Raw genomic sequence first — 26,102 nt, forward strand, 5'->3', positions numbered from 1 at the left:
GGAAGGATTGAAACCTGGATTAGGACTACTACTATTTGACTTTGTATTTATTCAAATAAAAGTTAAGTAAACCGGCATAATACGATTTAGAAAAAACATGTTTCAATTCTTAGAATTCTTTGCTGGTTTGTTCTACTTTTCTATCATTTTTTAATGAATTCCAGCTTAATTTGTTTAACTTATGACTAATAAAGAAATAATTGTGGTTTTTTTCAGGTGAAAATGGTTTTTTTCTAGCCTTTCTAAGTGAAGTTTTCAGAGTTTTCGAGATTTCAAAATCTCTCCCAAAGTTCAAAACTCGAATTGGCCGTTACGTTATTTTAAACTGAAACGTAAGGTACGTAACACATTCACCACTGTCCAACACTGTTGGACGTTAACCCCCTTTCCGATAAATCGATAGATTCAAAAAGTTTCATCTCTACGCGTCTGGATCAGCTGGCTCTGCCCCTGCAATTTTAGAACGAAGTTTCAGACGCCTGTTGTGAGGAATTGAGGAGGAATTTGTTATTGGTCAGGCCACAGGACACCGGACAGCGGACAGTGGGTTCCGGACAGTGCCTTGTCGAAAGCAATTTGCTCACGAATCGCCGTTGTGCTAAAATGCTGCTGCCCCGCTGCCATTGCGAAACTTTGCAGCAGACGAGCGGACAACAAAAACAACCAAGAGGCATCGCTTTCAGACAAGGGAGTCTACAGAATCAAGGAATAATCAATTAAAATCGGTTCGCCGGAGCCAGTTTTCCAGGAGGGACTGGAGGAGTCGGGCATTGGACAGGATTCGGAGGGCCAGAGAGGACGAAAGCCAAAGCTGCCCGAACAGCTGCAAGGTTGCGTGGGCGGCAGTTGACGAAACCGACAGCGACCAAGTCGTCACTAGACAAAAAAGCAAGTTGCTATGGAAATGCGGGAGGTCTTGAGTCGAGAAGGGCGAGAGGCGAAGAATCTGCTCGTCTACCAGTTCTGCGATGAGACAACAACGCATGCCACTGTTGGTGGAGGAGTTGGAGCGGGTGTGGACGGGGCAGGAGGAGGCGACGGAGCTGGAAGTGGAGGCGTACTCATGAATGGTGACTGTAAGCACAAACTGTTGATTTTTGATACCCAGTACCGGCAGTGGGGCTTCAGAACTAGTCTTTGGGAGGCTAGGGAGGATAGCTTGGATAGTTCCTTTGTCTTTCAAGTGATTTTGTGGGCATTGTTTTAGAAATTTGTCGTTATTTTCTTCTTATGTTCTTTCTACTGTCAAGTGGTGTAACCAAAAGATAAAGGAAATACAAGTATATCAATATATTTAAGCCATAATGCCACTTATAACTTCACGACTCATATCCTAACCCCGTACTGGGTTTCTAAAAAGATCTAGTTTTCAATATTAATACATAATTTTTGCAGATTACCGCAAACCCCCAATGCCGCCCAAGTCCCCCAACGGAGGCACGCTCAAGAGCTACCAATCCCCAACGTCGCCCAGGCTGAAATCCTCTGGCAACGGAGGATGTGGTGGCGGCGGAAGCGGAGGAAACAGTGCCCCGCGTGTTCGCAGCGCTTCCACTGGGCGGGACAAGAAGTCGGAGCTGCAGGCCAGGTACTGGGCACTCCTCTTCGGCAACCTCCAGAGGGCAGTGAACGAGATCTATCAGACCGTGGAGTGCTACGAGAACATTTCCAGTTGCCAGGAGGCGATACTCGTCCTGGAGAACTATGTGCGGGACTTCAAGGCCCTCAGCGAGTGGTTCAAGGTTTCGTGGGACTACGAGTCCCGACCGCTGCAGCAGCGCCCCCAGAGCCTGGCCTGGGAGGTGCGCAAGAGCAATCCCACACCCCGAGTTCGGACCAAGAGCCTCTGCAGTCCCAACACCTCTGGCAAGTCTAGCCCAGCCCTCTTCCCCGGCTCTCAGTCGGGCAAGACCTCGCCCTGCTGCGATCCGGGACAAATCTCGCCCAAGAAGCTCCTGCGAGCCTACGACCAAGTGCCAAAGGGAGCCATGCGCCTGAATGTCCGGGAGCTGTTCGCCGCTGCCAGCAAGCGAGCCACCCAGGGCTCGGCCCAGTCGGACACCATCGAGGGCCCTCTGGACCTCAGCGGGGATAAGTCCTCTTACCTTCAGCTGAACACCCAGTACTCGCAGACCGATCTGGACGATCCCCACTTGACGCTCGCCGACGTGCGGGAGAAGATGCGCCGGGAGGCGGAGGAGAGAGAGGCTCAGGAGAAGCTGGAGAAGGCTGCTCTGGAACAGGCTATACAATCAGCAGCTGAGGAGCCAGTCGAGGAAGCTCCAGAAGTTCAAGACAAGCCAGAGGACTGCCTAGCCGAGACGGATTCCGTGAATGCCTTAGAGGTGGAGACCGAACTTCCCGCCCCAGAGAAGCCCGCTGAGCCCACTGCTCTGGAAATGACGGTGGCCTCTCTGGACACCATGGAGAACGCTCTCCTTGCGCAGCAGGCCAACAAAGAGCCCACACCTCCGACCACCCTTCTAAAGCCTGTGGCGGAGGTGTTTAAGAAACCGCAGCCCCCGAATCTCCCGGCGGGAAACGTGACCCAGAATAGCCCGCTGAAGTACTCCAGTGTTCTGAACAGGCCAGTGAAGAAGGTCTCGCAGCCCAGTGGAACGGTGCTAGGAGCAGGAGCTGTCAAGTCAGTGGCCGCCAAACCAGCCCCGATAAAGGCAAACACCATGCCACCTCCAGTGAACGGGCTGCGCCGCCCCAAAGTGGCAACCGGACAACCGAAGCCGGCGCGAACTACCGTGCAGCCGCCGCCGAGGCCTTCCAGCAAGACGGAGTGCTACGGGCCGCCCAACAATGTGGCCTCCAGACTGTCGGCGCGGTCCAGAACCATGCTGGAGATCAACGGCAACACAACTGCCAACCCTGCAGCCGGAGCCCGAACACTGCCCAAGAGAATCGGCTCCAGTTCCGTTCTAAACACTGCCAGAAAAGCCACGATGAGCTCCAGGCTCAGTTCCCGGGAGGACATTGCCAGCTCCACCTCGACGCTGAAGGCCAGCAACGAGCAACTGTCCAACTCCCGGAGCACCCTCAAGCAGGAAGACCGACATTCCGAGCCCAAGCAGCTCCAACTGCCAACGGACGCCAACGACGGCTGGCTGACCGTGAAGAACCGCCGGAGAAGCAGCATGCACTGGGCCAACAGATTCCACCAGCCCACGGGCTACGCCAGCCTGCCCACCCTGGCCCTGCTCAACGAGCAGCAGAAGGAGCAGGAAATCAAGGACAAGCAGAAGGCGGGAGACAGTAAAATCGCCGGAAAAAGCATTCCCAGCAAGTCCGGAGTGGTCTCTGGGGAGGCGAAGGCAACCAAGCCAAAGGCGCCTCTGGCCGCCTCTCGTCCGGAAATCAAGAACGCCAAGGCCAAGGTGAACTCATTCCCCGCCCAAAGGAGCACGGTCGGCCAGCTGAAGAAGCCAGAGAAGCCCGAAAAGGCCACACCTGCGATGCCTCCGGGTGGCACCCGCAGTAGCAGCAGCAACAGTTCCATCGGCTCCAGCCTGCGCACCTCCATCATCAAGCGGCAGAAGTCGGATCTGACCGGCCTGAAGATGACGTCCCTGCACAAGGAGTACATGCGGAGCGAGAAGAACGCCCTGCGGAAGCTCCAGCAGAAGGAGCAGGGCAACAAGCCCAGCCAGAGCAACAGCAGCTCCTCGTCCGCGGAGACCGTGGTGGAGTGTGAGTTCTAGATCCTAGCCGGAAAGATCCTTTTCTAACTGTGTCCTTTTTACTTTGCAGCCAGCAACGATGACCACAGCAAGATCGACATCAAGATCCAGACCAACCGCGAGTTCTCGAAGACCATCGGGGAGCTGTACGAGAGCATCGCCCGCAACAAGCTGCCGAATGGGAATCTCAAGCCCCCGAACGAGTCCACCTTGAGCGCCTGCGACGAGAACGACGAGCAGAACGCGGAGGACAACGAGGAGGAGCGCAACGAGAGGATGCTGGTGGAGGTGCAGGAGTCCCTGGAGCGCCAAATCCGGGAGCTGGAGCAGACGGAGATCGACGTGGACACCGAGACAGATGAGACCGACTGCGAGGTTCAGCTGGAGGAGCAGGACGAGGTGGGGGACATAGGAAGTGTGGACGATGCGGCCGTGTTTGTGACCATGAGCGACGATGAGAACGCCAGTTTGGAGCTGCGCTACCAGGCCCTGCTATCCGACATGTCCTGGAACGAGAGGGCCGAGGCGCTGGCCACGCTGCAAGCCTATGTGGCGCGGCACCCGGGAAGGGCCCAGGAGCTGCACCAGAAGCTATCGTCGCCCTCCCGGCGTCGCTCCCTGCAGGAGACCCTGAAGAAGTACCAGGCCAAGCAGGCGAGGGCCCAGCAGAAGAGGAACCTGCTGCAGCAGGAGAAGGCGGCCAAGCTGCAGCAGCTGTTCGCCAGGGTGGAGGACGTAAAGGCCGCCCAGAAGCAGCTCATCGAGGACAAGCGCCAGAAGATGGAGGGCAGGCACCAGAGGGCGGCCGAGAACCGCGTCCAGTACCTCAGGCAGATCATCGAGAAGGCGCACGACGAGGAGAAGAAGCTCAAGGAGATCAACTTCATCAAGAACATCGAGGCCCAGAACAAGCGCCTGGACCTGCTGGAGTCCTCGAAGGAGACCGAGGGAAGACTCCTGGACCTAGAGCAAGAGAGGCAGAAGAAAGTGGAGGAGAAGCTGGCCAAGGAGGCGGCCGTGGAGAGACGGCGTCAGGCCCTCGAAAAGGAGCGCTTGCTCAAGCTGGAGAAGATGAACGAGACGCGGCTGGAGAAGGAGCAGAGGATCGGGAAGAGGCAGGAGCAGAAGGAGCGGGAGCGCCAGGCGCTGGCTCGGGAGAAGGCCAGGGATCGCGAGGAGCGACTCCTCGCCCTGCAGGTCCAGCACAAGCAGACCACCGAGGAGCTGCAGCGCAAGATCCTCCAGAAGCAGATGGAGTCCGCCCGCCGGCACGAGGAGAACATCGAGCACATCCGCCAACGGGCCCTCGAGCTGACCATGCCCACTCGGCTGGCGGAGGAGGGTGGCCGGGGCGACCAGGAGGACGAGGATGCCATGAATGGGAACACCACTAGCACCACGAACGAGGATGGCGACGTGTCCTCAACCATTTCGGATGTGGGGGGCATATCCGGACACTCGAGGAGCTACAAGAAGAAGATGAAGAAGCTCAAGCAAAGGATGAGCCAGTGGTGGGTTGGCTTTTCTTGTAATCTTGCCAAGACACCTCTCTTGATATCTTCTCCATCGTTTCAGCGCATCCGAGTACTTGGACGGCATGGAACCCCTACCCGCCTACGTGAAACGGGACAGCACAGTGCCCAAGCTGCTGAACCTGGTGGTGAAGGGTGGCGGTGCTCAGGGACTGGACAGGACTCTGGGAAACCTCTTGAGGGTGATTCCCAAGGCGCAGACCTTCGACTTTCAGGCCTTCCTCTGCATGGACGGCCTGGGGATCCTGGCCAGTCACGTGATCAGCAAGGGCCTGGAGGAGAACTCGGAGATCTCGAGGAAGTGAGTTGCCCTGAAGCACTGCATCCTTATATGTTAACCGCAAGTGCTATTCCACCTCTAGATCTGTCCACCTGGCCGTGCAGCTGTACAGGAACGCCTGCTCGGTGTGCCCCCAGATTGCCCGCCACGCTCTGCTGGGCAACTCCATCACCGCCCTGTTCGACGCCATCAACAAGAGCTTCCAGGTAATCCTCACCCAATAGCAAACTTTTTAAGAAGTTTGGGCCGCCCGGAGAGGCTGCGCCATAAAAGTGTCGCCAAACAGGCGCCCAGCCCTCGGGGAAACAGTCGCTTTCGCCAAAGTTGGCAGCCGGCAGCTCCCCAGGCCACGTAGACGTACTTGGCTCGAGCTGGAGTCTCTCTTCCAGCAGCCACTTAACACTTGACCACGTTTATGTCTGTCTCAAACAGGGAAGAGGATATGCCCATTTGGCAAGAGTCCTTAAGAGTTCGGAAGTATCTGTTTTAGAGAACAAATCTTAACGAGTCCTCTTTTAATATTTGACTTTCTAACTAAAAGATAGTCTGTTTTGGAACTCAAGACCGCTGGAAAGAGTGTCTCTTAGTCGACTTAACATTCTCCCCTTTTTTGGCTCGCTTTAAAGTTTATATTATGGGGGGCCTTTGTTTTTGCTCGATTGGCTGGCGTTGTTTATTTGCCATTTCTTTGACGCTTTTATTCGGCCCTTCCCTTTGTTGGCTTGGCGTTTTTATTTGAATTTTATTTACTGCCCTCGTGGGCTCGCGCTCGCTGGCCTATCAATTTTTAAGCACTAGGTCGGTTCCCTGACTCCCTGACTGCCTGACTCTCTGCCCTTTCCTGGGCAATTTGTCAGTAAAATACTTATATGTTTGTATATTCTGTGGCTGCCGTTAAATCAATCGTTAAATCGCATAAAAAGCCACTCACCCACCCAATAAAGGCAGCTTCCTTGAACCGAATCTTGTTTAAACTGAGGAGTACCCTTTACTTTCCCAACTCTTCTGGAGGTCATAGGCCTTCTATATACCTATTGATAATATTCTATACCTTTTTTGAAAAACAATACATTTTTAGTACAAGTACCCCCCTGAAGAAGAGGTATCTCCCAGTCGGTGGGGTCTCCGGCCACCTCTTTATATTTAAATCTATAAAAATATTTTTACTGCGAATCGCACTTTGGAGTTGGTGGCATTGTTAACTTGGCCCGTGTTTATTGTGGTCTTCCCAGCCCCCAGCCCAAGCCCTTGCCCCATCCCCGACCTTTTTGTTTTTTTGTTGATGGATCAGCGCGCGCGCCGCGTGTCATGTAATGAAGGAGAAGACAGTGAAGAAGGCGCAACTCCGAGGGGCAAGGAGTAATGGGTAGGGGCGGGGAGAGACATCAATTAACATTTTGATTGATGTGGATGTCTCTCCGAATGAGTGTTGTTGCTGTTTAAATTGATAATTAATTTAAACACGAAGCGAGTAAAATACTCACTCTCACTGCCGATTGCCCCAAAAAGTATGCAACAATCGCAGCACATCACTTCTAACGGCACTATCGGCAAGGACTCTGATTAGATCCTGTATATTAAGCTATTTTTGTTGGTTACTTTGAAGGATTTTGATGAAGATACAATTTATTTCAATTATATTTTATTCTTAAAATTATTCCAATAATTTCCTTTGAAAGTTAAGAAAATCCTTAATTCTCAACTCCCTATTCCTTTTTTTCTTAACAAACTGCTTTATTTTGTATTTCCCGATTTGTGTTTCGCAGTTACCCGAAGAAAAATCGCCACAACATCCGGTCGAGTTGTCCACGGAGCTAATGCTGGCCTGCACGGAGGCGCTGTCCTCCAGTTACGTGAAGAAGAACACCCACCCCAAAGTGCCGGAACGCCTGCCGGACATGATAAAGTGAGTACGAAACTACGAGTACGTGAAAGTACACCAACAACAACAACAATAACAACAAACAGTGACAACAACAACAAGTGCAACCACGTCCTATTTCAAGTTACTGTCCAAAGCGTCGAATCCGAATCAGGGGAAATTCCCCGATTTCGAAAAACCTGTTCGAGCCAATGCACGTGAGCGGGATAGCTATCTGGTGCAGTGATAGTGCTATCCCTTTCGGCGCAAGGGGCGTGTTTTGTGCGAGCGAGACAGTGCAGGAACTGCGCTGCCTATGCCGGCGTCGACGGCGACGTGGCTGAGCTGCCCGCCTGACGTCAAAAATTTAAAATTTGAATATTGTTTTAATTTTTAAAACTGTGCTTAGTTGGTCACACTGATGCTATGCAACAGCCGGTTGGCTCGGTCATCGCAAAGCCACACTATTTGCAAGTTATTACCGTTATGGTGAAGAGTTCGAAACAGGATCTTAGAGATGGACTCTTTATAAGAATTTATCCTTTTTAGAGACTAAGAACTTTATAGAAATTGTAATATAATTCAAATAGAACCCTACTCTTAAATTAAGTTATAGTTCATGAGTTATTTTCATAATAATAGTCTTTCCCCTATCCCTTCAGTTATCCTTTTTTTCGATTTAATTTTGAAAATAGAAAACTTTAATGTAACATCCTGATCAGAGCTTTCCTCCCTCCTATAACCTCCTGTTGGGTCGATTGTTTTTCTTTAATTTGAGCTCATTTTTGGGTGTAAAAGTTTTAATCGAATTATTATTGTTGCTCCTAGGGCCCGAAATACAGACGCCATATTGTTTGTTCGATGCACAGAGAGAAATTTTCTTTGAAAACTAATTCCAGGAATTAAATGGGAGTGGGAGTTGATAAAAATATCAATTGTATTATTCAGATAGATTTTTTTTTTTTCCACTAACATTAGTTTTTAATGGACTTCCCACTCTGGTATTTGTTTTTATTTTTTATAGTGAGTGGAAAAGGCTTTCCCATATAATACTTTGTGTGCTCAGCTCCCCCCTCCATCGCCTCATAGGAAAACTTTGTTGTTATGCATTTTCCAATTGTGAATTGGCTTTTGTCCGATGATGTTTTTTTTTATTGTTTGTTTTTTGTTTTTTCTCTCATTTTTTTTTAGGTTTTTTACGAGTCATTTTTTTGCTGGCTCTCCTTGTGTGATGTGCCTTTGTTTATCCTTTTCTGTGTGCTCGGGGGGCTCTGGCTCTGACCACTTTTTTCTGCCTCCTCCTAGCTGTGTCCTGGCGTTTTGTTTCGTTTTTATTTTCATTTTTTACTCCGCTCTGTTGATACATTTTTTGCTGGCCTCCCCTTTTTATGTTCTTTATCAATTTTCGTTTGTTTATATTTTCAATTTGCTTACAAAAGCTTTTCGTTTATTTTATTAGCCAGCCATTGTGTTTTGTGTTTTCTGTGTTGTGTGTGTGTGTGTGTGTGGGTGCAAGTCCTTTGCAGCCTTTTGTGGTTGCTGCCTCTGACGCTTCTGAGTGAGTCCTCCTGCTTAGCCGCATTTATTCCTTCGGCCATTTTTCGTGGCGCGCTTTTCGGCGCTCAATTCAATTACAGCACCATAACAGAGCTCTGTCTGTCTGTGTGTGTGTGTGTGTGTGGGTGGCCCAGTGTCTGCGAGTTTGCAAAATCAAATTTTCTTTTGACTATAATTTTGGGGAAACAACCCCCGAATTTCCTACTCCGGCTGCACCTTGCGCCATTTTGCTGGAAAAATAAAAACTTTCCTTGAATAAGAAATTCAATTCGCCGCACTTGAATGGGCCGCCATTTTCAGCTGGTCTTGGTGTTGGTCCTGTTCCTGTTCCTGTTTCTGCCTCCGAGTTCCTTTTTTTCCATCGCCATCATCGCCAGTCTGGCCACGAAACATTTGCGAAATGCACATAGCTCAGGCTCTTCACTTTCTAATTCAATTGGAGCTTTCTTTCCGGCTTCTCTCCTCCTTCCTCTCCTGCATAATTAAATTTTTGTACACTTTTAATTGCTCAGGTTGCGCGGGCAGGTTCTTAAATATTTTGTTTTTAATTTAAAAAACTTTCCAAGAGACTCTATCAATTGAATTAAAGTTGACAAGGGAATCCTTTTGTTGTTCCTTCGAAGGCAAAGTTAGAAGAGAAACTATGAAGGTTTAAAGTTTTTCTGAAGAAAGGGCTTCCAACACTCTTGCTCTTCTCTGACTAACCATAATTTGTATCCTTGACCCCCTCCTGCGAACATGACAAATTTGATTCGCTCTGGCACCTTGGCCCGAAAAGGACGAGCTATCTTTTACAATGTAATTGATTCATAATTAATCAGCGCAGTCATTAGCCGGCGTCCTCGTAAAAAATGGTCCGCAGATACATTGTAATCACGATTTGATCATCAATCCCGGCGGCTGAAAGGAGGCATCTCGCAATCATAACGATGATTTGGCACGCGATAAGGCAGACACCCCTCAGGGCCTGGTTCTCTGGTCCCAGTCCCACTCCCAGTCCTAGTCCCAGTCGCAAACCGGAAACTTTAGCCGGCGGAACCCCTTTGCGCCGCCACCCCTAAAAAGCGTCATAATGGAATATGCATATATTGTATACATATATTATATATCTCTCGGTCTATCGAAAAAATGCTAGCCGGGCGGCATGTTCGTCCTTTTGTTTGCCTGCCGCTGCTCCTGTGGCTGCTGGAAGCCCACCATCCAGGCAAGATGTCAACAAGGACGTGGCTGAGCGCCACTGCTCCTGGGAGCTGCTGTGCGACATTTAATTTAATTACCCTTTAAGTAACCAGATCGAATGGCCAATTTGGAGTTATGGCCGACATACTTGGGAGCTGCAGGACCAAGACGTGGCTGTGTTTTTGTGGCCTGCACTTTGCCCGTTGTGATCGGAGGTCTATCTTATGCACTGCTCCAAAAACCATACTCTTTTAGAAATATATTTCATAACTAGATCTCCTAATCTTCACTTTTGAGATAAAAACTCTTTATAAACCACACATTTTATTGTTTATATCCTTTACTATCCTGAACCCTATCCTTTTTCTCAGTGAAATTGAAAACATTCGGTTCAATTACAGGAAAAGTATCTGACATCGGAAAACCCTTGCCCTCGCACCCGCACACACGTGCCTGTGGCTTCTATCTTCCATTTCATACACGGCTCCTGCTATAGAAACTATTTAGAGCAGGGGTGCCCAAGCACTGCTTATGACAGAGCAAATTCCAATACCTATGCACAAAAGCACAAATACATATGAGCGATAGTTTTTTTTTTTTTTTTTCTATCGTATCACTGAAAAAAATTTTTGTAACATTTTCAACAGAAAAAAAATAAAAATTATAAAAATTAAAAAATTAATAATTTACATATAATACATTGCTGCTCGCAAAGAAAATTTTCGGCAAAGAAAAAATTCATCGTTCCAAAGTCAACCATTCTGTCCAAAACCTCAACAAGAAGTGATTTCTTGCAGTGAAAAGTTTTCGGCAATCCAACAACAAAATGCCAGAAAAGTGTTGAAACTGTTTAAGTGTTATTAAACTACGAAAAATTGTTATTGTAATTTGCCTTGCCTATACTGGGAGCAGCACACGTATATGATTTTGCTCTACCCATATGACAGAGCAATCCAACAACAAAGGAGGAACGAGAGCAATGGGACTGGGCATCCCTGATTTAGAGCTTCTGTTTAGGATAGACACACCCTCCCCGGCCCTACATCGATCTGTTGGTTCTCCGATTTCCTTTGACTCGCTGCAACTATCTGGTCAGATGTATTAATTTCATTCTGGGTCCTTTGTCCTCACTGCTTAGTCCTTGGTCCTTTGCCGTTCTCTCCCCCTCCCAGCCTCATTGTTTGCCAGTTTTTTTGCACGGCGTTTAATATCCGATTTCAGTTCTTCTCCCCGGCTCCGCTCTGTTGGCTCTCTGTGACATAAGGCTGAGGGAAAGTCGGTCCTGGCGCTGTCCTTTCGCTTTGTTTGGCTCTGGCGGAGTTTCCTATTTGCCTAGTGCGGCGCTCCTTTTGTTTGCCACCTTTCCCGCCCCGGCCTCGAAATCAAAATATTGACTCTTAACGGTGTGTTTATTGATCCTTCTGGCAACTGTGAGGGCGATGAGGACTCGGGGGCTGTCCTTGAAACTGCAGTTCTAAAAAGGCATTCGAGTTCCAAAGAGCGGGCCACCTGGCACCTTTTTGCATGTCATAATTGAATTCAAATCACAAAGCTGTCACAAAACTAATCAGAGTTGTCAGTGGCCCCCTTTCCAGGACCTCCTTCTTCTATTTAACAGTAACTGTAGCTCTCGGTTTCAGTTTCAGTTTTCGTTTTCAGTTCTGCCTTCAGTCCTGGCTGGCTAGAGCTGCTCATCTGCTCGTTTCGGCATTCAAACTGTCAGAAAGTCAGAATCAATTACACTTACAAAGACATCATCATCACAGAGCGGGGGTTGAAGGTTGGTGGTTTGCGGAGTGCGGAGTGCGAGGAGCGAGGAGCAGCTCAAAGGAAGTGTAGCCAAAAGTTCGCAATGGATTTGCATCAAAATGCATTTGACCAGAGAGGCCTGAGCAAAAAACGAGATGAGGGAGAGTGGGTTGAGGAGTTCTAGTTCCAAGTAGAGAGTACTGAGTAGCGAGTAACTCCAGCAACTTCACTAGCAGCCCTCGAGCCACATAACTCCAAGAGGTCATATGCAAAAGTCTGACATATGCGCTGACATTTTGCATGCAAAAAGGCGCAGCAGCCCTCCCTCCCTGGCTGAGCTGCATGTCAAAAGTTTGATGAGTGCCTGTCCAGGGCACCATCCGATGTCAAAGGATGAAACGGGCGTACGGCTTTCGGCTTTCGGCTATTGAATTACCTGCAGGCCCAGTCCGAGCCGGAGACCGACCGACCGACCTCATCGTTTGAGTGCATTCGCTTTGATTTTGTTCCCGTTTTTTCCTTCAGCCTCTCTGGGGAAAATTGAGGGAAAACTTGAGGGGAGATGGGCCGCAGCTTCCACCCACAACCCACCACCCACCTAGAAGAAGTCGCCCTGGTAGGCGACATATGTAAAATGTGTAAAGTGCAGTGCCGGTTACAGTTAATTTAATGCTCGTCAGATGTGAAGTACTATATATCTCCCACCCTCCGCTCATCCATTGCTTTCGGCTTTTGTTTTCCCTCGAAGCACTCGCAGAAAAAACAGGATAGTTCGCAAGGATACCCTCGCAGATTGACAATCTGATCTGATTGTGTTTTCTGCGAGTGCATTTAATGCGCATCGGTAGCTAACAACAAAAAGGGAGTCAGGGATGGTGATTATGAGGCGGCGGGGTGGGCGTCCGCCCAAACCCAAACAGGAGCAAGGACAAGGGACGACCAACTGACGCATCACTCAATCAAATGGCAATTGTGAAGGCTTAACACGAGGCCTCGGGCCGGAACACAGTCGGAATGCCAACAACCCTCGCCCTAAATAGTTGCTTTTTGATAGAGCTCGGCAGATAGCTCGAAAGATCTGCTCGAAAAGGGCTCAGGAGCTGCGGCAGGAACTGGTGCAAATTAACACGCTAAGCACTTGAATCCTGCCAAATGTGGCATGAGTAATGCCCTCAAGTGCCCAACAGATGGCGCACATTACAAGCCACTACTAATCCCCCCCGGGCAGGACATTCGAATGTTCAAATTTACGATCCAAACTAAAAATCTTCGCCAAAGTATTCTTTGAAATGGCCCGGCAGTAAAGGTCATTTAGTCGCTGCTACGGTTATGATGGCTATTCAATGTGGGAGGTGGATAGGTGGATGGGTGGACAGGGGCGTCCCATTTATGATTGGGCGGCGACTTTCCATAAATTCTAATTTGATTTCGCCACTAAAGTGCCATAAGAACGCATTTGGTTCCACTCCTCATGCGAACAACACGAGCACGGGGATCCTTACGTTGGGCATAATTTTTTACGATGCTCGCCGCCGCCATTCCTTTTTCACATTTTCCCAAACACACACACACACACACACACTTCGAAGCTCGTCCTGGAAGAGCCAAATCACAGGCTCCCATTTCCACTGGCATTGTGGCTTTAGACTCGAGTCCTGGCGCAGGGTACATCCACTTTCTGGGGATGGTCGTTAAAAATGAAAACTGCCATTTGAAATTCCAAAAGGTAGAGTGTTGGAATGTCGGCAAGGAGCCTGAGCTTCCCCCATTTTAATGTTTGTGGCATTTTTTGCGAGCCACCTCCTCGGCGTGTGTGGTCGACTGGCTTCCTTGTTGCTATTTTATTTTATTATATGCACTTTTCTTCTACAAAATGGCGGCAAACGTCGCCGCACGGTCCTGCTCCAGCTCCAGGGTCCTTCTATAGCCCCATCGTGGCAGGGGGACTGAGTGCGGAGGACATCGTTATGGTTGCGGTTATTTGGCGCCATGTTTTTGTGCCACCGCCACCGCTCCTGGGGCCTCCGCTCGCAGCTCCTTCTTCGCGCATCGTTTGAGTTTTACGAGCGGCTTTACTTTCTCGCAGCTATTTCGACTTTGGCTTTTTAACAGCCTCCGAAAGGTTGCCAGGGGAGGTGGTGCCAGTGGGTTCTGTAGTTCGGACGGAAGTCCCAGGCCCCCACTGCTGCCCCACGTGTGAAGCCTCCTCCTCCTCCCGCCTGGCCGGGCAGCTGCGGTAGGCAGAGAATTACCAAAACTCGCGGCCATCGGATGGGTGACAAGCCCCATATGGAAATCGGGCCTGCACTGAGAGAAACTCCTGCCAAGAGGCCCAACCATGTGGCTGTTAAGAGGAACAGAACCGTCACTGCTGCGAGGAAACTGCTGAAATTTTATTTTCAACGCGCGTGTCGTAATTGAAGACGCACCGAACTCTTTCCACAGTCCCCCCTCCGTGCACAGTCTGTCAAAATATATATTTAATAAAAGACAAAAACGTTTACCCCGTTGTCTCTCGGCTGTCGGTTGTCGGCTGTCGACTGTCGCTCCCCATGCGCTTCTGTATTTCTGTTTTTGGGGTAAATGGAAAACGCTTTGGGTGGCGTTCGTTACTAAGAAAACACAGAAGACACAACGACGACTAAGACTAGGAGGAGATGGAATGGTGACTCGGTATGGCATTGCTCTATAGATGAGTAGATGGATGGACGGGTGACGTGTTGATGAATTTTCATTTTAAAAACTTTGCCAGACAGGATCGGGATTATATGTCCCACCGGGTGATTGCCACTTCCGTGTTTGTCTTGGTCTACCGCAGCCTGCAGATCCGATATCCCTCCCATGTATCCTTAACTCGTCTTAGCTTGAATTTCATCCGAAACTCATCCGAGGTAGTCTCCCCTTTCGAGTTCTCGGATCTTGTACTTTTTTGCACAATTTTCCGGGCCAAGTCTTGAGGGCTCACTTGACAGCTCAATCTCGGCACTTGCCGGGCCCAGCAGGCACGGCACTCTTTAAATTTGGCTTCCCTTAATGCGAGTTTAATCACTGATGCATAATAAAAAGTGAGCAGCAGCAACCCCTGGGCTGTAGCAGTACATCCCCCTTCAACCGAACTGACAACCAAATGTCTTAATTTATTCATACATTTTTGTACATGTTTATTAGACTGTGTATTGCTCCGATCCTTGAATGGCTGTTATTGTTGTCCTTTGGGCGCACTGCAGCTACCTACCCTCTCTCCCTCCCAGGACTACCTCTCGGCTAAACAATTTTCTTGTTTTGATTTATGAATGATAATGCGCTGTGACACATCCGAGCCCAACCGAAGCGAACTGAGCCAGGAGCCGGAGAGGCGGGGACTCGATTTTGGCATATGTCGGCATTGCGCTTAATTTGCATTAATGGGCGTGGTAATGGGCCGCCTCGTTCTGGCCGGTTTAATGAGGCGCAGCCCTATAAAAGTTTAATAGATTCTGCAGTTTTGAAAAATGTGCCTAGCCGCCGCAACTGTCGCGAAAAAGGGTAATTATTTGAAGATGGGCGTGGCTTTAAGGTCATAAGTCAACGACTAATATGGTTATTTGAGGTGGTGGAAGGGTCAGCTACTCCTAGAGGATTAATCCTTTGCTTTCTCGGCTCTTGGGCCATTCATTAAGAGCTTTATTTCTGCTCGAGTCCGCGAAGCTTCGCCTGATAAGCCAGGACGGGCTGCGCTTTCTGCGCCACTTGCTGCATTATTTATGATCTGCTCCGAAAACTGGTATATGAATATGGGAACACGTCTTGGGTGCCACCAGCGAGAGCCATCCTTTCGCCGCGGTTTCCTACCTGGGCTGACTTGCTGCCTGCTGCCTGCGGTTTGTGGCGCCTCTGCTGCCGTCTCTCTCGCCAGAAAATCAATTTGCGTCAATGTCTGGGCCCTGATGGTGGGCATCCTCGTTCTCCGCCTGAATCATCATCGCCCATCACCATCATCGTCACCGGCAGTCGCGGGCTAAATGAATTAAAAGTGTTGTCGTTGTGGCGGCGACCTCTCCGGCCGCTCTGCTCCGCCGTAAAAATTCATTTGCATTCACCGAGCAATCGGACAAGAAAGTAAAAACACATACGCGGGGCACGGCTGGACGGAGGGAGAGCCCAGAAATTAATTACGATCTCAACTGGAACTCTTATCAGTCGAAGGTGCGGCCCTGGAACAAAAACATCTGCCCCTTTCCCGGGCCTCCTCCTGTCGCTTAAATTGAGTTTCTGTTTCTGTTTCTGTTGCTGCTTTGTTTGCGCTTTAAACTTTTTTTTTGGGCGGCAGTCCCGGGTTTAACGCTTAATTACGAAAAAACCAAAATTAGTTGAGATTCGGACAAGGTTTCCGGCGGCCCGATGACAGGCTGTGACGAGCCAAACATAGGCTTTTCCCTGGCAGGGCGAGACCGTGACTGATGTCCTCCTAGCGAGTCCTTGAGCGCGACCAATTGCCTCGAATTGCGTTCCATTCATCGAAAAATATTCAGAAGCGGGCGGGGGACTATACACAAATAGTTTAAAACATTGGTCCTGCAGGACCGCAGCACACAGCCGTAACCTCAACCAAAACATTTATAAATGCAATTAAGGCATTGCGGCCTCACTCCCCCCGACGATAAATCATAAATCGGCTGACCGACCAAGCCCGCAAAAATCCAACGAAAAATTGATGAAAGGTCTGCACCCGAATGCGGTCGATCCAGATCCCAGTTTCCAGATTCCCAGTTCCGAATTGCATTCGCCGGGCCGTAATTGATGGCCGCGCAGCGAGCAGCTTCCTTCCAAACAACAACAATGGGATAAGCATGAGTAAGTGGGTTATTAGCGCCGCAGGACGTCCAGAGTGGCAAAAGGACAGCAGGCGGCCGGAGGGGAACCCTTGCTGGGCATTAGAGAGTCACGTTCCGACTCCTGTTGATGTGATTATTGTTGTTGGGGGCGTTCTTCCATATTAGTAATGTAAACATGCACTGAGAGTCATTATTATATCCTTGAAGGGCTATAAGGGATAGCTCTCTCTGCGTCTCCGTAAAGGGACAACGGTTGATGAAGGCCACGAGATGCCGGCAATTGAAATTCATAAGAGGCTCATAACCCCGGATCCGAGTCCGAGTCCTAGCTCCATTAGCCGCAATTGAAAGTGTCCTGCGCAAATCCCAGTGACATGACGAATTGTCTTAGTTCCGCCGCAGATTTATATCAAAAGTATATCACCACCTCATGCCCCTGCCACTCGGGGTGACAGCTGCTGCTACGTGCTGCCCTAATAAAGCCGATAATTATGATGATAAAATGATGATGATGATGTCACAGTGTCGGTGTCTCTTAATTGCAGCGATGCCCTCGCTCTGGCCCACTGATAATGCTACTTAGCTCCACATGCCCACATTTTCCGACTCGCCATTAAAAGTCCACCCTCCGGGCGCGAAAGGGATCTGCGCCCCGGCCTGGTGCTACCTCCCTTTATGGCCGTAAAGGAGACGAGACGAACAACTTGCTGCATGAAATTATTTTACACGCGCTCTAATGCATAAACATGGCCAACAAAGTTGGCAAAGCCGAGGTATCAGCCACCGAGCACTGAGCACCAGGTGCCTGGTAATTCCAGCACCCCCTGATGTAACTGTGTAACATTTTTAGTTTCAATTTTGTCGCAAACCCAAAGCCCTGAGTTATCCGCTTGTTTCGGCGAGTGCCTTTTGTAGAGCTCAACCCTGCTCCTATCTCGGGGCTATTCAAATCGCATTCCCAGCAAGGGTTGCTCCGGCTACTTGTGGGCAATCAGAGCCCTCGACTCCGCCGGCTGCCACCCCTGGACTTAGACCTGGGCCCTGACTCGAGTCTCATTGTTTTGACATGACACCATCCAAATAGGGATGATGTTCGGGGGCTGGAGGACAGCCAGGCGCAGGCGCGACCGCTCCGATTTCACCCTTCGGAAGGACACAGTTGCTCTTAATCAAGTGCTGACAACCGGCAGAGAAAACAATTTGAAATTGCATTTTAATAAACTCCGGCTCGTGCGGGGTGGCACGGAGTTCCCTAGTCCCCTTGCTGCCTCGCTTTCTTTTTATTTTCATTTAGTTTATTTTATTTTCATTTAACACCTTTCCCTGGTCCCTGTTTTGAATTCCGAATCCGAATCCGAATGTTGTTTTAGGGCCACCGCAAGGCGTTGAGTTTTATGCACATGCTTTCGATTCCGATTCTGATGCTGAAGCTGATTCCGACCTGAATCGCTCGGAAGCGCAGAACGAAAGCCAGCTGGCACTTTTCCAGCCTCCGTTGTTGACTTTGCCTGATTGAATGAGTTCCGATCGGCTGCATCTGAATGAATCGTGTGGAAATTGAATTACGGCCTCTAAGCAGATTTTCTTGTAAAAACACGGGAGAGGTTGTGAAAATTAGAAAAAGGAGTATGAGAACTTTTAATCTATTGGACAAGCTTAAAATTGAAGGTATCAGCATATCTTCTTATGACTTTCGTCATCAATCTTTGAAATACTTGAAACATAATTGCGGCACAAATTGTTAAATAACAACCTAAGACAAGGTGTGATTCCAAACTATTTTTAAGAATAAGTTTCAAAGAACCATGCACTTTCCCGCAGGAGTTTCGGCATCAATAGTTGCTGGATTTTCGTCATCAAACCCTTGAACATCTAGGGGCTCTAAGCAGATAATTTTGTCAAAACACAAGCGAGGATTCAATTGATTCAATGAAAAGTACGTGTCTTGGTAGAACTTTCGTCCTCAATCGATGGTTGAACTTTCGTCACCAACCTCTTAAACACCGATGGCCTCAAAGCATGGTTTTAATGCCTCGGACAAGGTGTAATTTCGAACTAGTCCCAATCTTAAGGTTCAAAGAATAATACATCTCTTAGGACTTGTGTCCTATCCTAATCGATGCCGGAATTTTCGTCACCAATCTCCCAATCACTTGGAGCAGCATAATTCCACTTTGCTCTTTTCTAAAGCCACGTGCAGTGCAAATTCTGTTTTCGAGCGGCCACTCATTTCTTTCATATGCTAATGAGGCGCACGCGTCCGGCATTAAATGTGCTCAGAATGCAAAAACCGATTAGCAAACGATTCGGATACGTCGCTCATAAAATGATGCTAAATGTTTGTAAGCAAATAGGAGTGGAATTTCGCAGAGCTGAGTTGTGACATTGCATGCATTGAGCGGCTTTCCCGTCTTTCCCGAAAGTAGCAAGTACAAGTCCTTTTTTCCAGTCCTGGCCACGTTATTGTCAGAAGACTTTGTCGGAAGAAAAATCAGCATGGAGCAGGGAGCGAGTGCGGAAAATTGTTGTGCAAATAAAAGTTATTTTCCTGATGTTTTGATTTCAATTAGGCGACTGCTGATTACAAACACTAAAAATATCAAACAGACTGGCTCTCCCACGTCCCACGTCCGCCTGTCCATTATTTTCTGTGTGATTTATCATAATAAACGATACGATGCGATACGAAACGAAACGCAAGCGAATCGCCAACAAAAGGAGTTTTGGCATTCATCGTTCGATGTTTACAATATAAATGAATGGCATACAGATTTCAGCTATTTAAGTGGCGAGCCATAAACATACACCGATCTAGGGCCGGGTGATTGATATGCCAGGACAGTCAACTGCAGCAGGACTCATAGCACTGACCAGGAGCAGGAGCAGCAGTTCTTATAGGGCCGAAAAATCCATTCTGACCCCTTTTGACACAGCCAGAAGTCCTGTTCGTAAATAAAAGCGTCCATTACTCAAACGCTCCCAAACACAAACACGAAGCCGCACACACGCCCAAGAGGGAGACAAACAAAGCAATGACTACGTGCCATTGCCAGGATGTGTCCTCGGACCAGTGCTGTGATGCCGGGATTTCGCCGAAAAATAGCCAAAAACAAGTCTATAAAGGGTAGATCTATTAAGTCCAGGGTTTCAGCGAGCCAAGTTAACTCCACAATTTCATGGCCAGGATTTAGTATGGCAACAGGATATAGTATCCCTCCAGATGCCCTCAGAAACAGCCAACTCGGCACTCCTGATCCCATGCTGATATCCGCACTGCGTTCTGGCGTTGTCAACTGTAAACATACTTGAGCTTCCTGTTTTGCTATTTGTGCCTCGCATCGCACACAGGACACTTAGCGCAGACAGGCGGACACAAGGACACTGGCCGCAGACGCAGGGACAACCCATATAATGTTTGCTCTCCTGGTTGGTCAATCCGCCTCCGCCTCCGCCACCGCCACCGCCCCCGACCCACTCTACTACTATCGAACTGGCGGACAAAAAGTACTCGGCAAACTCATCAGCACCACAAAAATATCCTTAATAATTTTCTTAAACCAACAAGCATAAAGCTAGCACGGAGCATGAAGGATGCTTTTACGCCCAACTCCCGCCGTCCGGACAACTGTCATCGTTTGTCATGTGTCCTGGCTCGGGTCCTGGTCCTGGCCGGGGTTGCGCTTGTGAGAAGTATTTAGTTCGTTGGTTGGTCGCATCAATCCAAACACAAAATGGCCAACACTCAAGGGACGGGACGGGACGGGATGGACGGAACAGAACGGGACGTATCGGATGCGGCTGAGGTTTCCTTTCCCAGGACTGTGGACCCAGGAGCCAGCACAAGGACAAGGCACCAAGCACAACGGACCACAGATCCCGGGCAGGACGTAATCGTCAGTGCCGTAAAATAAACAGCAGCCGGCGATGGCGACAAAATAAAAATAAAATGCGACAACCCGGGCCAGAGATGTGTGCTCGACGAGGGGGCGGGCAGGACCCAGACCCATACCCAGACCCAGACCCAGACAGGACTTTTCGGGTGTGAAAAGGCATTTGGTGCAAAGCTCGAAATAAAAATACGAGCCAGAGCTGCGGCAGAAAAAAATTAACATCCTTGTTAGTTGTGAAAACACGTTCGCTAAATACTCGCGACTGCCTCGTCCTCTGCGCTCCCCGTAATCACCAGGGAAGGTCCTTGCGAGGACGTGTGTGAGTGAGAGTGTGTGTGGGACAGGCGCAAATATTTTAACAAGTGTCAAATGCACACGCTACTTAACTCAAGCCTCTCCGGCTCTGCCGCTCCTGTTTAATAAACAAAATAGTTGCAATTGTCAGGAAAGAGTCGCAACCCTTGGACGCTTTGGCGACTAAAAAGTCCTTGCGCCCGGTTTGGCGGTTAAGAGAGTCCTTTTCCCGGGCGCTTGTAACTTGGGCATTTGTGTGCATCGATTTCGGCGCTTAAGACGCATAATCCGCTGTACCAAAGTCCTCTACACTGCCCAGAAATGGTTCATACTCCTCTGAATAGTTTACCATTGCTGGGAAAATGTTCAAGGATCTTCGGGAATAATTTTCCCCAGTGTAGAGAGTGGAAGGCAGGAGCAGGAGGGAGAGGACCGATTCAGAGCTCCGATTGCATGCATTTCAGCATTTTGGGCTCGCTTAAGCTGGATTAAAATCAAAACAGATTTGCGCCGACAATGACAACAGGCAACAGCTCCGGCAAGGACACGACACGGCACCAGGACACGTTAATGTTCACTCCGAGGTTAAACAGGACACTAGTCGGGGCTGCCCCTGGTCCCTGGTCCCATGTCCCTTGTTCTTCCTCGTCGTTGATATGTGAAATGAAACACCTTGCAACAGGAGCAAATGAAATGTCACTCGGAGGCTGATTACCCCGGGAGGGAGAGGACATCGTAAGGATGCGGCAGGCAGTGGGGAATGGATGGAGTGTGGGGGGTGCAGGGCAAATGAATTTAAATCGTTTTCGAGTGGCTGACATACGTCCGGGTGCTTTGTCTGGCCACCGTGATGAATTCGGGTGGCCTTTGACCGCTCCTGGTGATTAGCAAGTGCGGACTGTCCCCGGAACAGGAAGACTGGCAGCTAGTTGGCAGGATTGGCGGAGGACAAAAGGACGAAAGGGCTATCGGGAAACCACGATGCAAACTGCTAAGGGAGGCATCGATGATTGAGGTTTAGTGGAGTGACTCGCAGAGATTGTTCGGAAGGGGATTAATAGTTTATCCTTTCAGGATTGTCAAAAAAGAATGTGATTTAGTCCTTTATAACATAGTTTTAATTGTGTATCCTTCCCCTCTTCTCTTTCAGCTACGCTGTTGTTACGGGCCTCATCGAAATCCTTTCCCGCCGCAACCAGAAGGTGCGCGAGTCCATCGAGAACAACCAGAGTGTGATGCTGAGCCTGCTGACCACGTTGGGCTTCCTGTCGCGCTTCCTCGATGTCTGCCAGCCAGGTGAGTCACGAGAAGAAGTCGCACCTGGCTTGTTTGCTTATCCGTTTCCTGATCCTTTTGTTCGACAGGTCCTGCCGACCCAACACGGCTGCTGGCCGCCGCCAAGTCCAGCGAGCTCTTCGGCACAGTGGCCATGCTGAACGGCAGCGTGGTGCCCATAGGTGAGTTGCGGCCACGTCTCTGACCCAACAGTAGCAGTGCGGGGCGAGGTGCTAATTGGATTCCAATGCACTTTTCCGGCTAACCCGCGCAACGTGATCTCCTGGCTGCGGGGGAAATTAGTTTTGATTTTTTACCCTCAAGACCTTTGATGTTTTATGATTGAATATCCGCTCCTCCGGTCGGAGCACTTCCCGGACAGTTTTTGTTTAACGATTTCCCAACTCTCCTCTCTTTTTGCAGGTGAATGCATTCCTCCGCGCACGACCGCCTTGGCGGCATCCACTTTTAATCTCTACGTGTCCCTGGCCTCGCTGGATGTGAACACTTTCCAGGTGAGTTCTGAGCCCGCCTCCGAGGAGTCTTCGAGTCTGCGTCTTCGTTTAAACAAATCAAAAAGTCGGCAAGTCCTTAGCCGAGGACAGTGGGTTGTGAGAAGTAAATCCAAAATATTAATGTTCTACTGGACTTGTACTACTTCGATTTTTCAAAAATTTCGACCCACTGTCGCCGGGTCTTGGCTTCTCTGCTGGGGCAGTGAAGCGCAAGGAAAATTTCATTAGAATTTCCCAGAAACTGTGCGCTTTCCCTGTTGTTTTTGCTGGCGGTGTGTGAGCGAGCGCTTGGCTTTTCTTTGCTCTGCTCTTGTAAACTCTGTCGAACGTGAAATCGCCTGGCGAAAATTGAGAAAATCAGGAACGACAGTGGGGAGTGGGAGATGGCAGTTGGCAGGAGGACGGGGCCCAGAAAACACGACCAAAAGTTAGTGCAGACGTTTAAAACTTTGCAATTGCTGCGGCTTGCAATTCGCCAGCGAGAGGAATTCGCCAGAGTGATTTGCATATATTGCCGAATGCCGAATGCCATGACAGTCGGTGGGATGGGGAGTGGCTCTTCCCGGGAAAATGAATAGAGCGGAGTGACATTTGCTTAACAGACAACGCAGCGCCAAATGACAAACACAACATGAGGCAAACGCCATTGAACCGCGATGACATTTCGCTCTATACATGCCATATACATACCTGCGAGTTCGGTGCGGAGGACCAAGGAGGAGCAGGATACACAGGACGAAATGGAAGATGGGTGGCGTACGCAAATATTTTGACACTTTACTTGGGCCAAATGTCAGCAGTCGTCTTGGTTCTTGGTGTGGCCTGAAATATTTATGGCGACCGTAACGAGACGCACCAGAACCCAGAATCCTCCTCTGCGGTGGAGCGGGTTGGCAGCCGAAAACCGAAAACCGCGCAAATGAAACGGAATATCGGAGTGGAGCCATCGAGAATCTAACTGAGACTCTAGATTACAAATTCTCCCCCTCCACTCCCTAGGACGGAACACTCGAAAAAGATTCCTTTCCAAAGGTCCTTCAGCAGCCTGCTTAAAGCCTGAAATATATTTCCATTTAGATCGCTCTCTTGTTTGCCAGAAAGAGTCAATTGAAGCGTTTTTTGGCAAAGTTGGCGGCTTAATTTCCTGTGTAGCAGTCGGCAGCCGAGTGTGCGTCTGTTGCACGTGTCAATATTTAGCCGATGCTGGATAACCAGCCTGCTGTCCTGGCTCCTGCCTCCTGGCTCCTGGCAGGAGAGTCTACGCACTTGACAAACTAATTTGCTGCACAAACTTTGCCGTTGCTATTGCCTTTGCTGGCTCCAGATCCGGATCGCACTGGGATTAGAGCTATTTGTTTTAAATTACCACAAAAATAGATAAGGGTTTCGGCTGCTCATCACAGGGGGATGGCGGGCAGCCTCGCTCGCTCGCTCGCTCACTCGCTTTTGGCAAATAATTTGATTCGGTTTTAATCAGCAAACTCAATTTTGAAGAAGCGCTCTGCGCCGGGCTTGTTTTTACGCAAATATTGACTTTGTGAAATGAAATTTTCAAGTTTAACCCAAGTCAGGCCGAGGACGAGGCTTCGGCCCACGCAATTCCGAAAGTTTCCAGCTCTCCACGGTTCCTGTTTTTTTTTGGCCGTCCGCCCGTCCACCCGTCCGTTGACAATCCTTGCCGCTCATATCCTGCCGAGAGCGGAAATGCGACGAGGGGCCGTTGTTCTAGCCAGCCAGGCATGTCAATTGTTTGGCCAAATATTTGCTCACTGCTCGTACTCGAACTCGAACTCGAACAAGTAGCCACCAGTTCCAGCAGTTGGTGAACCGAGTCGGCAGTTTCGGCCTGCCAGGGCAAACAAATTAGAAGCGCCGTCCCCGTCGATCCCATATGCAAATAGAACTCGAATATATGTGCAGGAATATATAAACAATCCTGCCCTAAACAAGTGCCACTCGTTGCTATTTGTATTGACTTAATTAAAACATTTGCTCAGTGATTTTGGTTTTGGTTTCTGTTTCGGTTACTTCTACTCTGTTATTTTTCCAATTTCCAATTGTTGTGCTTTGCCAATTAAATGTGTCCTTTGCAGGATACTCTGTCGGTGGAGGGGCCGCTCTCGCTGCGGCTGCTGGACGTGATGAGCGTCATCCTGAACTACAGCGTCGCGAACGCCCAGTGGGTGAAGAACCACGAGAGCACCACCATGCTGATCGACCTGATCGCCACGCTGGCCTTCTTCTGCGTGAACAACCGGCGGCACCAGGACCTCCTCATATCGGACCAGTTCGTGGTGATCTTCAAGAGCCTGGCCAAGCTGTCGGCACAGTTCAACCCTGTGATCTACCCGTTCTTGGTTACGGTTTGTTTCAACAACGCCCCGGTCAGGGAGCTGGTTTCCAAGGACTTTGATTTGTCGGTAAGAACATAGCCACCTCTACAGTTTAACCTACAACTATATGGATCCTATTTCCTTAGTTCGTGGACGAGTACAGCAAGTCGGAGGTGGCCCAGAAGAACCACGTCATCAAGCTGATGCACACTCGTCACAAGGACAAGGTCCTCCAGTAAGAGGAGCCTGGGTCTGGCAAGGCGCAGCTCTAACTCCAAAGTGATATTATTTTCAAAGAAAATGAAAAATGATTAAGGAAGAATCAAAACGGAACTCGAAACATTCTCAAAGTGAAGAAGCCAAGCAGGAGAAGGAGGACTTCCAACGAAGGAATACTTTTAATATTAATTTATGCAACTTTAATCGATGACTTAACTAGTTTACTAAACACCTCATCGCTCGCACTCACACATTCGCTAAACACATTCTCACACGAAGTCAGACTCGCATAGAATTTACATCCAGTACTACCTATATCGTTCTAGTTTATGTTTAGTGCAAGTATTAACGTTAGTTTAAGCGCCTAATCGTACTCACGCTCTCAGTAAATTCCCGGTTATGTCACTCATCCTCCCCAGACACCACACACCCCACACCAAACACCACACACCATTAACCAGACTAGAAGTGAAAAGGCAAATAAATCAGCTGCGCAATGTATTTTTATAGACATTAAAGTTTTGTGCTAAAAATAATAATTAATAAAAGAAGTGAAGCCAAGATTTTAGTTCTCAGGGACTGGGAGTCTACTGCTCTGGAAGATCTGCCAGTTCTACCCTCAAAAAAGAACGAATTAAAACGACAAAAACCAGAGGCAGTCTTGTGGGCGGCAGATTGCTGACAAACTGAATGGAACAGGGAAACAAAGGCGAAACTCATCAGTGTCGGCATCGCCGAGACACCGCGCAGTGTCCTTTGTCCTGCCGAAAGCACGGGGGCGTGCCGGAGCTGTCCATTGTCTCGATTGTCCTCGCTGTTGCACCTAGCCCGGAATTATGTGTGTCACACAGCGGGAGTGGAAGTGGGAGTGGGAGTGAGAGTGGCAGGAGACTGCGACATCTAATTTCTTTGGAC

General features: G+C 49.1%; 1 protein-coding gene across 1 annotated transcript; it reads left to right on the top strand.

Annotated features, from left to right (window-relative positions):
• Window positions 1-390: 390 nt before the first annotated feature.
• Window positions 391-25,748, top strand: LOC6497683 (S phase cyclin A-associated protein in the endoplasmic reticulum). The gene is made up of 11 exons (XM_001961541.4): window positions 391-1,076; window positions 1,396-3,699; window positions 3,760-5,200; window positions 5,265-5,522; window positions 5,584-5,707; window positions 7,268-7,407; window positions 21,996-22,141; window positions 22,210-22,302; window positions 22,544-22,635; window positions 24,729-25,055; window positions 25,115-25,748. The coding sequence occupies exons 1-11, from the start codon at window positions 899-901 to the stop codon at window positions 25,205-25,207; spliced, it is 5,196 nt and encodes a 1,731-aa protein (XP_001961577.2). The 5' UTR covers window positions 391-898; the 3' UTR covers window positions 25,208-25,748.
• Window positions 25,749-26,102: the final 354 nt, after the last annotated feature.

This window comes from Drosophila ananassae, chromosome 3R, assembly GCF_017639315.1.
Source record: "Drosophila ananassae strain 14024-0371.13 chromosome 3R, ASM1763931v2, whole genome shotgun sequence".
Lineage (NCBI taxonomy): Eukaryota > Metazoa > Arthropoda > Insecta > Diptera > Drosophilidae > Drosophila > Drosophila ananassae.